We start from the raw sequence: 14,539 nt of genomic DNA on the forward strand, positions 1-14,539 counted from the left end.
TTGAATGCTACCTTCCGTATGATTTATAAGTCCCACGGAGACGTGCTTATTAGAGGCTCAATGGTAGGTTGTCTCATGTAACATGTCTGGAGTGGAGTGGAGTGCACGAGATACGCCACCCTCGGGGGCATTCGCACGGCCGCTGCATGTTGTGTGTGTGTGTGTGTGTGTGTGTGTGTGTGTGTGTGTGTGTGTGTGTGTGTGTGTGTGTGTGTGTGTGTGTGTGTGTGTGTGTGTGTCGACACCTTGTACGTCCAAAACCGTTCGTTTTGTATTCGTCATTTTAAAAACGATTTAAACTCGTGAAAATAGATCCTTGTAGATGCTTGTAGATCCATTATTTCCCTAGTTTTGTGCGACAGTCTTGAATGATGAAGCTGGGATTTGCTTTATGAAAAAACATCCAAATTTGAAACTTGGAGATACGAGGTTTCTGCTCGACAGCTACGGTATGCGCATGTCTATTTCGACATGGGCTTGTGTGTAATGGACACATGCGTTGTGTGTCCTTTGCGTCAAGGATCCCATTGTCTCCATAGGTCAGCGTTCGGAACAATGGCAAACAAAAGACGGCTAGGGGAAATGTGTATGAGGGTAGTGGGGCACATGAACCCACACGCATGTTAACATACACACACATACTGTATACTGTAGCCTACTGTACATGGTGCCTTTCCGGTGAACACGCATCACTCAGCCCAGCTGCTTGTCAAATACACACACTTTTTACATGTAAACACGTAGGGTGGAGCTGGGGTTTGAGAAACAAACGTAAGATCGATTTGTAAGAGTGGCTCATCAGGCCCCACCCAGTCTGAACCATTCTGATTTGTTGCTTTAGTTATTTCTCAACCAGGACACAAGAGTTGGTACACAGCAAAGAATGTTAGCTGGAATGTTAATTCAACTCTTGACAGTTAAATTAACTTACGAGTCACTTTTCACAAGGCAGAGTTAAATAAATAAATTAACACTCCAAACTCGGAATTTGGTCAGAACCCGAGTAAAAATCAGTTGAGAGCCAGGGCCTGAGAGGGCAGTCACCCCAGTAGTCCCAGTAGCAGTGCAAGAGAACTGTACGCTGTGTAACACAACCACCCAGGCAGAAATACAGCTAACCGTTTTTCCCCTTTACCTCATTTGGTGTACTAAAGACAGGGGCGCTGGAAGTGGGGTGCTGAGGGAGCTGCAGCTCCCCTGGTGGTGGGGAGGAAAAAAAAAAAAAAAAAAAAAAAAAAACGTTTTTTTTTTTTTTAATAAGCCTATATATACACACACACAGAGCTATATTAAAACAATAATGTATTTGACTTTGGGGAATAAAATATGTTGAAAAAAGGTATTTGATTATCACATGGTGACCTAATCACATGGTCACCTTGCCACTTCCGGTCAGAAGGGAAGTCAAATTTAAATCCCGCTTTGATGGCACACCAAAGTCTATTTATTTGAGAACTAGAAACTGTCTATAGGCTCATTGTTGCAAACTAACACCGTTGTATATGGGGAATAAAAAACAGTAGAAAACTGTTACAAAAATAATTGTAGTGTGTGCCTGAGTGACTGTGTGTGTGCATGCGTGCTGTGTGTTGCACTGTGTGCTAAAATAACTAGTAACTATATAGCTCCTTGTTACACCGTTGTGCGGGGAATAAGCACCCGAAACCGTAATAAAAATAACCCAAAATCGGATAAAAAAACGTGAATTTTTCGGCGTGCGGCCTTTGGCCGCACGCATGAACTCCTCCAGGCTCAGCTCCCCTTGGGATTTGGGAGTTCCAGCGCCCCTGACTAAAGAAGTGCTTTGACAGGTTAACCACTTCTGCCAAATTACCACTAATACGCTATGCATGCACGTCTGTGTGCATGCACGTCTGTGTGTGTGTGTGTGTGTGTGTGTGTGTGTGTGTGTGTGTGTGTGTGTGTGTGTGTGTATACACACACGCTCTGCCCTTACAGAGGTGTGAGGAGGAGGTGTTTGCGCAAAGCGTCACCTGTCATCACAACAACAGAGATGTCAATCAAGCAGACAACTCCCATCTGGCACAGACAGACAGACAGACAGACAGTCAGACAGACAGACAGAGCTCGCAATCCGTCACTGGAGACCCCACACAAAACGCAGCGATTACCACCTCAGGGAAGAGAGACAGAGGGGGGGGGGGCTGTCTTTCACTCTTATGCCCGTCCCAAGCGACTCGTTCTTCAACGAGCCTGGAGGGCCGTGGAGATTATTGTAGTAGCACCGTAGCTCCTGAGAAAAAAAAACAACTGACGCCTTTCATGGCTAGACTTGAAATGCACCTGCTGCCAAAAGGACCTGCGATTTCACTCTCGTTCACCTTACAGATCCCAGAGTTTGTACATTCAGCACTCGGGACTCGGGAGGCAAGAAGTGCCTGCCTCCTAGCTGTCACACATACTAACCCTGCTGGACTATAGGGTCAAATCCCCTTACCACCCTTCCCTCCAGTGCCTCCCCTATGGTGTATCCCTATCAGTTTACCTGCTAATCTAAAAAATATATACTTATGCTGCATTCACACTGAGAGAAGCCAAGCTAATGGTTGGCTTGGTAATTCAATGTAATCTCTATGCAAACCAGCTTTAAACATTTCCATGCTCGAAAAAAAAGCTTGGAAATGTTTAAAGTGCGAGCTTGTAGATCTGCTATTTTTGAAAAATCCTAAAAAACGTTCAAAGACAAGTCTTTGAATATTTCTGAGCCGATTCTATAAATGTCTTCTAAATCCTTCTTCTAAACCGGTGGTTCTCAAACATTTTCATGTCAAGGACCCCCAAAATGACATGTGTTTTATACACTCTCTCTGAGTTAAATGAACATAGGATTTGACTGTGTAACAATAAAAACAGTAACCCTCACCCACCCCTCATCCCTACCGTGCGCTCCCAGGAGGTGAGTGTGCCCGTCATGGATAACGTCGCCATCATCTTGATGCTCCTCTCTCTCCCTCTCTCTCTCTCTCTCGCTCTCTTCCCTCCTCCTATCTTAAAATCTATTCCTCTCCCTGGGCTGGAATGCTCCGACCCTGTTCTACGCAGGTATCCAGTGACTGAGTAGCTTTCCCTGCCTTGTTTTCCTCGTACACCTGCCCAGGTGTAGGGGGGGGGGGGAGGGGCCATGCAGTAAAACACTGTTCTCCCGTTGGCTAGTGGGCGTCACTGGGGGGCGGGTGCCAAACGCACCTGTGCGATTGCGGTCGGAGCTTCTTTTTTTTTCTTTTTTGTGTGTGTGTTGTGTTCTAGTCACAAATCCCCGGAGATTAGGGGGTAAATTGCAAAACAAACTGCTTGGCTGACTCTATATTACATAGGCAGAGGGAGTGACGACTGGCTCTGCTGGATTTCTACAGAGCCTGTATGAAGTGACAGCCTGCTGCTGTTTAAAACTGTGTGCTGTTTTACTGTGTTACTTGAATCCTTTATTTACTTGAAAGCAATACTGCACTTTATGCACACGTTATGCACACGCTGCAAAATTATATAGATGCAATGTACACTTTGTACTTTTTTCTTGTGTGTATGCTTTTATGTTGTGCATACTAATGTAAGGTACTCCCTTGTTTGCCTGTTTTGTATCATGTTTTTGTGTGGGGACTGCGGATGAAAATTAGCATCTTTGCTAAATCCGGTGTGTTTAGATTTATGTAATGTCCATTAATATGCATTGTCCCGTCTAAATAATCAAAGTAAAGTAAAGTAAAACACACTGGCTGTACTTGTTGTGTGTCAAGTGTACTATTGTGTCTATGCATGATGAAGCTGATGTGCTTGTAATGCGGCATTCTGCTGGTTAGACCTGCAGCAGTGGCTCAACAGGTACAGTGGCCATCTTGGAACCACAAGGTTCCTGGTTCGATCCCTAGCTCCTCCCAGCTGCAGGTTGAAGTGTCCTTGAGCAAGACACTTAACCCAAAACTGCTCCCGATTAGCAGGTTGGCGCCTTGCATGGTCTCTTGCGTCGGCCGTGTGTGAATAGACAAATACAACGCACATTGACATTGTACTGCTAATGCTTTGAGAAATGCAGTATAAGAAATGCACCATTTATCCTTTTTTGATCTGTCCAGCAAATAAACATAAAGAATGTACCAGTAGTGTATGTCCCTGTGATTGCAAACGTATCCACCAGAGGGTGCTGAAGACGTGGGCTGAAACACACCACCAGACATCCCAAATCCTAAACCGAAGGCAAAGGGCAATGCCACCATGCACACTTCTAGGTTTGACTGGTTCGCATTGCAATGTATTTCTACACTTCTGCACGCACGTGAAAGTCGTCTTTGTTCTGTGAACGCGTGTTGAGCGTGTGACATTTAAACGAACACAAGTCGTCTAGTCTACTCACCGTGGAGTAAATGGAAGAAGTGCTGGAGACCAAGGACAGGGAAGAGCCGTGGACTAAAGGAGGGTGGAGAAGAAGAAAAAACAGAGATTAGTATAGAGCTAACATACACAGTATTAAATAAATCACACAGAGACCCCCCAGAATGTCATCGCTGGGCTCCTCCTGTGCATCCAAACCACCCACTGTGCACCTTCCCATCCTGCCACACAACCTACCATTTACTGGTACCAACCAGCCCCCCTCCCTCTCTCTCTCGGAGTCTCGCCTCCCCTCGCCTGTCTTGACTAGACCGCCACCGTAGTGTAGTGAAAATAAACGCTGCCTGAGCTCTGCGGTAGTAAAGATAATACTCCTTACGCACATGAGTGAGTGCGGTGCGGCTAATAACAGCCTGTGAGCGTACGGCTCCTTAATGACTCAGAAGCTAATCGCACATCAAAGGCCCGGGCCACGGCGCACTACAACCGACCGGGTTGCCTTGCCTTTTTACTGCGCTGCTTGGGAGCAGATCAGTGCGGATTAGGAAACGCTGATGGTGGCGAGGAACAGGGACGTGCAGAGAATGAGGCAGGGGCTGAAATTTCGAAAAAGGGCCTTTTAGTGAAAATCTCAAAAATAGCAGACCTCCAAGCTCACAGCGTTGCAGCGCACCGCGTTGTGAGCTTGGAGGTTGGGCTAATTTTGATGCTTGATCGATTCTCTACACAGAGAGGGAAATTCTTTTAACATGAGATGCTGCATTCAAGTTCATGGGAGAGTTTGGACAAGGCAATTCTCTTGAATGCTGCCTTCAGGTATGGCATGGAAAGAGGGCATTTGCATTTCTTTCACCATAGTAAAAACTGCATTCATGGTCTGGAGAGGCGCACTTTTTACAGACGGATAAAAGGACAGGGGCTCAAGCCCCCTTTGATGTCTGTGTGTGCACGTGCCTGGCGAGGAAGTCAAATAAGTCAGCACTTTCACTCATTAGTCTTCACAGGGAGGGTTCGTTTGAGGTGGAAGGCCGTGTATGTGTGCGTGCGTGCGTTCGTGTGAGTGAGTGTGTGTGTGCGTGCGTTCGTGTGAGTGAGTGTGTGTGTGTGTGTGTGTGTGTGTGTGTGTGTGTGTGTGTGTGAGTGTGTGAGTGGGAAGGTGATGAATCATCTGCAGCCACTTTGATGGAGGATCCCTGGAGATGTGATGCTGAGGTGGGGTCGGACTTTGAAAGAACTGACCTCAAAATGACGGGGGAAGTTCAATTTACGGGAGGACAATTGATGACTGGGCTTTTATCCTTCACTTTCATGTTTAACGCCGCGGAGGGCAGATTGCGATAATGACGGCGCAGTTGAGGTTCAACAGTGTGGGGCCGTTTAGCCTCGAAATGACAGAGCTTCAAAGTGCAAGTAGAATCCAATATGGAAAGTTCATTTCTCTCGGGAAGTTAATTTAGAGTAGAACTGATGACTGTTACGGATGACATTTAAATTAAATCCTCTTCGACTAATGAGAGTGGGTCGAGGGGGCGGGTTATGACAGAAAGACCATTTTGCTGCAAATGTCAAGAGTCCGCAGTTTTGCGTAGCAAACTTTGTGAGCTGGGGTGTTCTGAAGGCCAGTGTTTCCTGGTGGGTCACAAACTCAAAAAGTGGGTCGCAAGACATTCTCACATGATGACAGATACAGAAATACTGTGGTTGTTATCTAGTACACTGGTTCCCAAAAAAAGGCGTCCGGACGAATTTTTATGGGTCCCTTAATTTTTCGTTTCCAATTCTTTTATTATTATTTCAATAAACACATTTCAAAAAAACAATCTCCCAAACAGAATGCAATGACTTTTCTAAGTAATTTCATTAATGAATAAAAGAAAAAACGAAGAAATGCGATAATTCTATAAATTAGAAAACAAATGTTTAAGAAGTAGTGAAAATAACCGATCTACAAGCTCGCAACGCGGCGCAACGCGGCGCAACGCGGCGCAAAGCGACGCGTTGCAAGCTTGTAGATCTGCTGTTTTCACTAGTTTGGGTCCCGGGGCAAACGTCTAATTTCTCTTTTGGGTCTTGAGCTTAAAAGCTTGGGAACCACTAATCTAGTAGTATATGTGGCTTTGTCAGAAAGGGGCAGACAGTTGGATCTCAAGAGCAAACGATTGAGGAATACTACTGCTATAGACGCGAAAGGAAAGGATAGGTTTACGACTGTAGGGGTTAAGACAGGGGGTGGGTGGGTGTGTGGGGGTCGGGTGACAGTATAGGTAAATGGTGGGTTCTCCTCTCTCAGTTACTGGGCAGGTCCGACAAAGTGTAGGGTGTGCATGACCATTATTTTGTTTTCTGCTGTCCATTTGACGACGCTCAAAGTAACCGTACACCGTGAAAGATATACGCGAACGCTCCGATCCATGTTACCACGCTAAAGAGATTGAGTGCATCCGTACACACGTGCACGCACGCACACACAACGCACAACACTCACAGAAAGTGAATGGGATATCATCAAGTTTCTGTATCATAAAGCATGGCGGTGAGAACCCCCCTGTAATTATCTCCTGTCTTCCACCCTGCAGGGGAGTCTCAGGATACTGGAAGTTCAGAGGAGAGGAACAGGCACGGAGAATATGCCGCCACAATATGCTGTGTGTGTGTGTGTGTGCGTGCGTGTGTGTACGCGTGCGTACGTGCGTGTGGACTCAATTCCTAATCCTAATGAGCTCACACACACGCACACACACAATCGCTCCCCCGAGGACACTAACAGCACAAATCCGGTTTCAGTGTCGATGGGTTCAAGCTAAAACTCTCTGTCTCTCTCTCTCTCTCTCTTTCTCTCTCAGTGCCCTTTACTCTCTCTTTTCTATCTACAGTATTTCACTCCCACCCTCCTCCCGAGCAGAGCGCATAAAAGGGAAGGGAGACATCTTTCTCTCACTGTGAATAGTGCCTCTCTCTCTTTCTGCATCCCTCGTCCCCTCGTGCTCTTTCCATCCCTTCTCTCGCTCCCTCTGCCCCAGGGGCGTGCAGAGAATGTTAGAGAAGCAGGGGCTGAAATTCCTAAAGGGGCCTTTTGGTGGAAATATTGAAAATAGCCGACCTCAACGTAAGATGCATTCAAGTTCAGGAGAGTTTGGACAAGGAAAGAGGGCATTTGCATTTCTTTCACCATAGTAAAAACTGCATTCATGGTCTGGAGAGGGCACTTTTTTACGGAACGATAAAAGGGCAGGGGCTCAAGCCCCCTTTCATGTCTATGTGTGCACGTGCCTGCTCTGCCCCTTGTCACAGAATAGACTCTCGGCTTGAATCTGTACCCTTCCGTTCCCCCTTTCTTCCTCCCTTCTCTCTCTCTCTCTCTCTGAGACTTGGCTCACGTCATTTAAATCAAAGCGCTGCATGTGCCTGGCCTTGGGGACGGGGCAGACTCAGTGTTGTAGTGGGGGGGGCACGCGTGGGCACGGCGTGCCCACACTTCTCTCACGTCGCGTGCACGCGCATTGACGCGCGTGCACAAGTGATGCGCGTGCCGGCAGGCTGGCAGCTGGTCCGTGTCATCAAGTACCTACAGTACCGCAGACAGAGTGCAGAAGCCAGGTACAGAGCAGATCGTCCACCGATTGGTTGTAATATCGCCATGACAACCACCAACCAGCAAGCTGACTGTCCCTTCGGGCTATGGGATAAGACTCACTGACCAACCAACCAACCAACTACGCAGTGTCTGTGACTCTGTAGTTTACTTCTTCAAACTTTAAGCGGTTCGTAGCCTGCAGCAGTTTGTTTGTTTGTTGTGAATTTTTGTTACCTTGGATTATCTACCCAAGTATTATACCAGCACTGTCTGTACAACGGCAACATGGTGCTACGTGCTACACGTGAGTAAATAAACATGACATTGGAGGGCTGGTTAGGTAAGACATAATGCCTATATTAACTATTATATTAAGCCTAAAACGGTTCTGTTATGCCGTGCATTAACCATGTGAATTGTGAAATATCTCTTGTGAAAAGTCTATAGGAAATATTGATATTATATTACAGGTCGTTCTGACCCAGCAATTGGTTGAAATAGGCTCGCCTGCCGTGCTGAAATGAGCATGATTGACACAGCAGATGGTAATAGAATATTTGAGAATGGATTAATGAATTGGAAATATCAGTTGTGCAGCTATTTTGCATGGTTTAGCTGATGATCTGGTCATCAAATTATTGGTTGAGTGAGAACCACTGGTCTATATCAACTTGTTGCAATAACTAGCATTGACTGCTATGGTCACTTTTGATTTGGACACTGTACTATTTTAAGTGAAAGTTATTGCTCTACATGCGAGCATCTCGCTGCGGCCGTTTTGTTAGGCGACAGACAGGGAGTGCACAGAATGTTAGAGAGGCATGGGCTGAAGGGCCTTTTGGTGGACAATTCTGTTGATAAAGTTAAGGGCTCCAGCCCCCTTTGCTGTATGTGCGCACGTGCCTGGCGGCAGCGCATCACATTACAGACTGATCATTTCAATCCCACCGTTTCTTTGCAAAAACACATTTCTTTTAGAAAACATTTGTATTCTTCTTTCTCCTAGTTTTATTGTTTTTAATGTGTAAATATGGCACTTTATTATGGGGAAAAACGGGTGTATTTTCCTTTTTTAAATCGTTAAAATCGCACATTTTTTAACACATTTCGTCACGCGATGCGCGTGCACATTGGCGCGCGTGCACGCGCATTGGCGCGCGTGCACGAATGTGCGTGCACACGCGTGCGTCGGTGCGTGCCCACACTTCCAAATTTAGCACTACAACACTGGGCCGCAGACTCCATGCTGGTGTCACCCAGTGAGAGCAGGATGTTGGGTGGTGGGTGCAGGATGTGGGGGTAGGGTTGGTTGGTTGGTGGTCTGTCTGCCAGCACTGGCAGAGAGAGAGCCAGTGGGAAGAGAGCCAGGCACTGAGCTGCGTGTTAAAGCAATGAAATGAAACCATGGGCAGCTTATGGGCAAACAATGGCCAATCCAGAAGCGGATTATGGACTTGTTGACTGAGCTAGAGGGGCTTTTCCCAAGAGCAGTGAGTGTAATCTCCTCCTAATATGCTCTAAACAGATAAACAGAATGAAGCTACTTTCTGCCACCCCCGGGGTATGGCAGAGAGAGAGACACACAGAGGTATACCAGTCTTGGAAAAGGATTAAGCCTAATTATGGATTTGAGATATCCATGAATAGGTGGAGTCAAGCAGGGCTCATCGACTCAGATAATTGTTTTTATAGCTCTTCTCCATTTGTCCACCCATCCATCTATCTATCCATCCATCCGTCTGTCTGTCCATCCATCTCACCCTTCACTTAACCATGCATCTATCCATCCATACAAATCAAAAATAAATGTATCCACAACTTTCCAACGTCCCATCGTGCATTGCGCAGAAGGTGAGCTTGTATGTCTGCTGTTAACCGGAAGTGTCCCGCAGATAATGCTACAGTAAATTCTCGCGGAAACAGGTGGATATATTTCAAATACATTTTTTGAAAAACCTAGGTTTCTATGTCAGTGGTGCGCAAACCTTTTCATGTGAAGGACCCCAAAGATGATATGTACTTGGCCCACGGACCACCATCTCAAAATATTGAGTTCCAGGGACCCCCCAGAAGCAAAGTTTGAGTTACAAAAGGTCAGTTAAAAAAATACATATATTCAAAGCTGTGCATACATTTTCACGACTTTTCAAAAAAAGCAGATCTATGTGAGCTTGTATATCTGCTATTTTTCAATAACTAAAGTATAACATAATTAAGGCCCCTCCACCTTGGGCCCTAGTAACTCAGTCCCTCCCCTTGTGACGCCCCTGCACTGCATTAACATGTCCTCTCATCCTCACAGATCTTACCCTCCTCAAAGCCGTCCCTGAAGGACCCTGAGCGACTCATGGTGCGAGTCTTCTCGTCCAGGGACATGCAGGAGTTCCTGAGGCGGGTGTCACTGCACGGATCAAAGGACACGTCCTGATTGGTCAGGCTGTTGTTGCGCAGGCTGGCCAGGTTGATCTGAGCCGCCGAGGTAGGACTGGACGCTACGGAGAAACAAAAGAATATTTTGTTGTTTGATTGTGTCCACAATTTCATTCATGCATTGCTGTATTGATGTTGTTAAAAATAAATCTACATTCTCTAATTGTGTAGACTTCTTGTAAATTAGGTAATGCAGATTTTTAACAATATGGTAATTTAACTCTTGAGAGCGTAAAATGAAATCAAATGGACCCGTACGGGTCCATGTACGGACAAATGTACGGACAAAAGACTTGGCTTTGTCTGTGGATAATTTTAGATTTTCGAGTATGGTCGGGTTTGGGAAGAATGTGAGAACTCTATATCACAGAGTAAAAGTAATAAAATAATTTTAAAAATATATTTAGTTTTTTCATAGAGCTACCCGGCTTGACTAATTAGCATACATTTTAGGCCCTACCCTACCCTAAATGTCGGGTATGGTCGGGTTCGGGCAGAATTTGAGAACTCTAAACCGTAGGGTTCATTTGGTTCCATGCGTACACTGTTATGGTCATTCAGGTCTAGCTCTTTATGTTTTTGCGATAATATTATTGTCCACTTATTTTGTATGTCCGTGGGGGAAAAACTGAATTTGGACAAAACGTCCACCACAAGCCAACATGGCGACGACCCCCTGGTACCAGTTCAACACCAACAAGAGATAAATATAAGCAGCATCCTACCGAGCTGTCCGAAGTTGAAGCGCGTGCCGGAGGGGGAGGTGAGGCTGGACCCGGGGGAGAAGGGAGAGTTACTGGCCGAGTCCTGGAGGCCGCTGGTGGAGTGGGACCGCAGCCAATCCCGCGCCTCCTCGTGACTGCGTAGCTGGGGAGACGGGCCGTACCTGGCAACGAGGAGGGCGATAAATGTTAAAGGGGGGGGCGTTAAGAGGTGCCCGACACCAGAGTTAGCAGGTAGGAAGAATCAGTGGCGTCACACAAGCATCAAGGGGAGGAGGGCGGCTTTTATTCCCTGGATTTACTGACCATTAAAACCATTTTTCACTCAGTGTTTCCGGACCCCAGAACATGTGTCAAGTAGACGAGAGCAACCTCAATGAACGGACAATGTAATGGGAACAAAGGGATTCTGCGGCACGCCTCGGGAGCGTGTCGATATTGCGACGTGACATTTTGTTCGCCGTCCCATTAGTTTGACGCTAGTGAATGCTAACCTGGTGAATGTTAACCCGGTGAATGCTACTATGCCTAAAACTAACCCAAACCCTAACCTCAGTAAAACTATAGAAATATCGACAGCGTGTCTCAGCCTAATGCGGCTTCACAGGAGCGGGGACAGCAGTTTCAAATAAAGCCTTTTATTTAGGAGAGAGAGACAGCTCGGACAATTAAAGCCTTTTATTTAGGTGCTAGTACAAAAAAGAATGAGACATTATTTTTTGTACCATAGCACCTAACTAAAAGGCCTTATTTGTCCGAGATGCTCCAGTGTCTGTCTCATCTAGGCCACGTAAAGGGTCGTGAGTTGATGTCAAATTAACTTAATGACAAATGCAGGTCCCAGTGAGAAACCAGTTGAGAACCACTGTCCTGAACAGGCTGATAGGAGCATTAATTAGCCTGGCTCTAGCGTCTGATTGATCCCAGGTCAAAACACAAGACGCCCACACAGCGTCAACACACAGACTGACTTTATGCCGGGTGCGACAGACAAGCCGACAAGTGGAGAGAAAAAAGGCAGACAGATAAAGAACTGTAGCACCCCGAAATTAAGCAGTGAATTGAATGACAGTGTGACAGCCTTGTGTGTGATGACCAACAAGTGACATGCCACTTCACCTGAAGCACAACACAAAATGTGCCTGTAATGAGTGCCAAAAGCAACGAAACAGCAACAGCGACATGAAGTGTGGAGCGCAAGCCGTGATAAAGTGAATGAACAAAGAAAAACGAAACACGGAAGAAGCTGTGTGCGGTGGGTGGGGTGGGTGGGTTGGGTAGGCGGGTGTGTGTTTTGTGTGCGCGGCAGTGAAGCGCAGCGTCTTTCCGCGGTGCGGTCACAAGGTGGCGCCCTGCATACCTGAGTCCTTTCTTAGGCAGAGTGTTTCTGCCACAGTGTGGCCCACTGTGGGAGCAGCAGAGAGAAACATCTCAGGGAAAGAAGATGAAAAACCAAACAAGGGAAGGGAAATGTACTGTATGGGGAGGAGGTTGCATATCTACGGTATAGAACGATTTCTCAGAGCGGCAACCATAACTGTGGTGTCAAGCGGCACCTACCGTATATGTGTGTGTGTGTGTGTGCGGCTGTGCGCTGACACTAGGACTGTCACGATTATGACATTAGCGATTGAATTGCGTTTTTGTCATTGACAATTGCATTTATGTCTGGCTTGTAGGCTTTGAAGTTGCACATGGCAGATATGACACATAACCTATGTAAATATACAAAGAAATGACTGACATATTTGATGACTTTATACTTATACCTATTTCCAAAATTTTTGAAAATGTTTGAAAATATATGAAAATCTTTCAACATGTAAACGATTATAACCATTATGACAAAATAATTGCGATTATGTCAAATAATTGCAACAGACCTAACTGACACCAAGGCTACATGGCAGCGTTCTGGAAAAAGGTATATACAGTATATATATATATATATGCAGACCATTCATTGCAGATACGTTGTTACATATTGAAGGGTGAAAGTTGCAGATATTTAACATGAAGGCTATCAAAAAACATATAAATTGTGCAATTGGGCGTGTTTTGATGAGCATCATACTATAGGCTGCCAGAATTTATCCCGCCTGAGACCTCGACCACAAATACATTTTGTATCAGATTTGACATCTTCAACGTTAAATATCGGCAAAACAACAACAACAACCTGTAAGTTACTCTAATGCAATTCTTTCATTAATCAATGAATTGCATAAAAAATATATGCAACACCTACATCCTACAGTAGCTCATTTGACCACAGGGGGGCAGCACATGAACAGGAATGGAGGAGACCAGAGCAGGCTGCTGCAATGCCTCTGTACTGATGCAAATAATATCCTCACTGTCAGGCAGAAACCTTGTATCTCCAAGTTTCACATTTGACTGTTTTTCCTAAATTATACTTCATTATACAAAAGTGTCGCATAAAAGTAGTGAAAATAGCTGATTTACTTGTAGATCGTCTATTTTCATTATTAAAATAATAACAAAAAAATGAAAAGATTTTGGACAAGGTTTCCACCCGACAATGACACACAAACAAACACACTGGTTCTGTCTCTCCACATCTCTCTCTCTCTCAGACACGCGCGCACACACACACACACACACACACACACACACACACACACACACACACACACACACACACACACACACACACACACACACACACACACACACACACACACACACACACACACACATAGCCATGGTGGGCTCATAACGGCGCTATAACCAGCAGCCAAACATGGCCGACGACATGCACACAGGTACATTTTACTGTACCTGTCCTGCTTCCTGGGTAAAGTGTTTCGGCTGAATTTAGGGCTGGCAGAGGGGGAGGACAGGGGACTGACAGGAAGACACAACAAACATACAGAGAGAAAGATCTTTAGAGAAGAGAGAGAGAGAGGAGGAATCTGAAGTTCAACCATGTCTGACACCCTTCAACAATTCCATAAAGGAGGGGGGAAAAAAGCATGTTTCAAAATGTACACAAATAGCCATAAAACATATTTTGCACATTCCTCTTGGTATATTTGGAGAGGCCAAAATGTATGTGAAAAATATATTTCTGAGAGCATATATTTTCAGGGTGCAAAATGTGTTTTCGGGGCAGGCACAAAATCTTTGTACATTTTGAAACGTGTATGTGAAATGGATTTGTTTTGTTTTTTAGTTTTTTTTTTAAACGAAGGGGAAAGAATGAAGGGAAAAACACGTTAGAAAATGTCCGGGGCTTAAGTAAACTGAAGTGTGGCTACATCAGGCCTAGATATGGCCTACATCCTGGCATAAACGTCTCAAAGTTTGTTGTCCCGTCAAAACTGTGGGAAAAAATGTGTTAAAAATGTCCGGGAATCAAAGTTTGGGTCCTATTGACCAGGCTTCGCAGGACCTGCTGTGATTGGCCAACGGTACGCTTTCTGAAATTAACTCATAAATAGCT

At 45.5% G+C, this 14,539-nt stretch overlaps 1 protein-coding gene across 1 annotated transcript in view; it reads right to left on the reverse strand.

Annotated features, from left to right (window-relative positions):
- The window catches only part of nav2a (neuron navigator 2a), a gene marked incomplete at both ends in the record, with an annotated part of 152,021 nt that overhangs the window by 20,073 nt on the left and 117,409 nt on the right, over window positions 1-14,539 (reverse strand). The window contains 5 exons of the mRNA XM_080730279.1: window positions 4,370-4,422; window positions 10,231-10,413; window positions 11,077-11,237; window positions 12,434-12,478; window positions 13,876-13,941. Of these exons, the coding sequence (XP_080586405.1) occupies window positions 4,370-4,422; window positions 10,231-10,413; window positions 11,077-11,237; window positions 12,434-12,478; window positions 13,876-13,941 (508 nt within the window). The remainder of the gene's footprint in view (window positions 1-4,369; window positions 4,423-10,230; window positions 10,414-11,076; window positions 11,238-12,433; window positions 12,479-13,875; window positions 13,942-14,539) is intronic.

The sequence above is a fragment of the Nannobrachium achirus genome (assembly GCF_963921795.1).
Source record: "Nannobrachium achirus genome assembly, chromosome: 7".
Taxonomy (NCBI): domain Eukaryota; kingdom Metazoa; phylum Chordata; class Actinopteri; order Myctophiformes; family Myctophidae; genus Nannobrachium; species Nannobrachium achirus.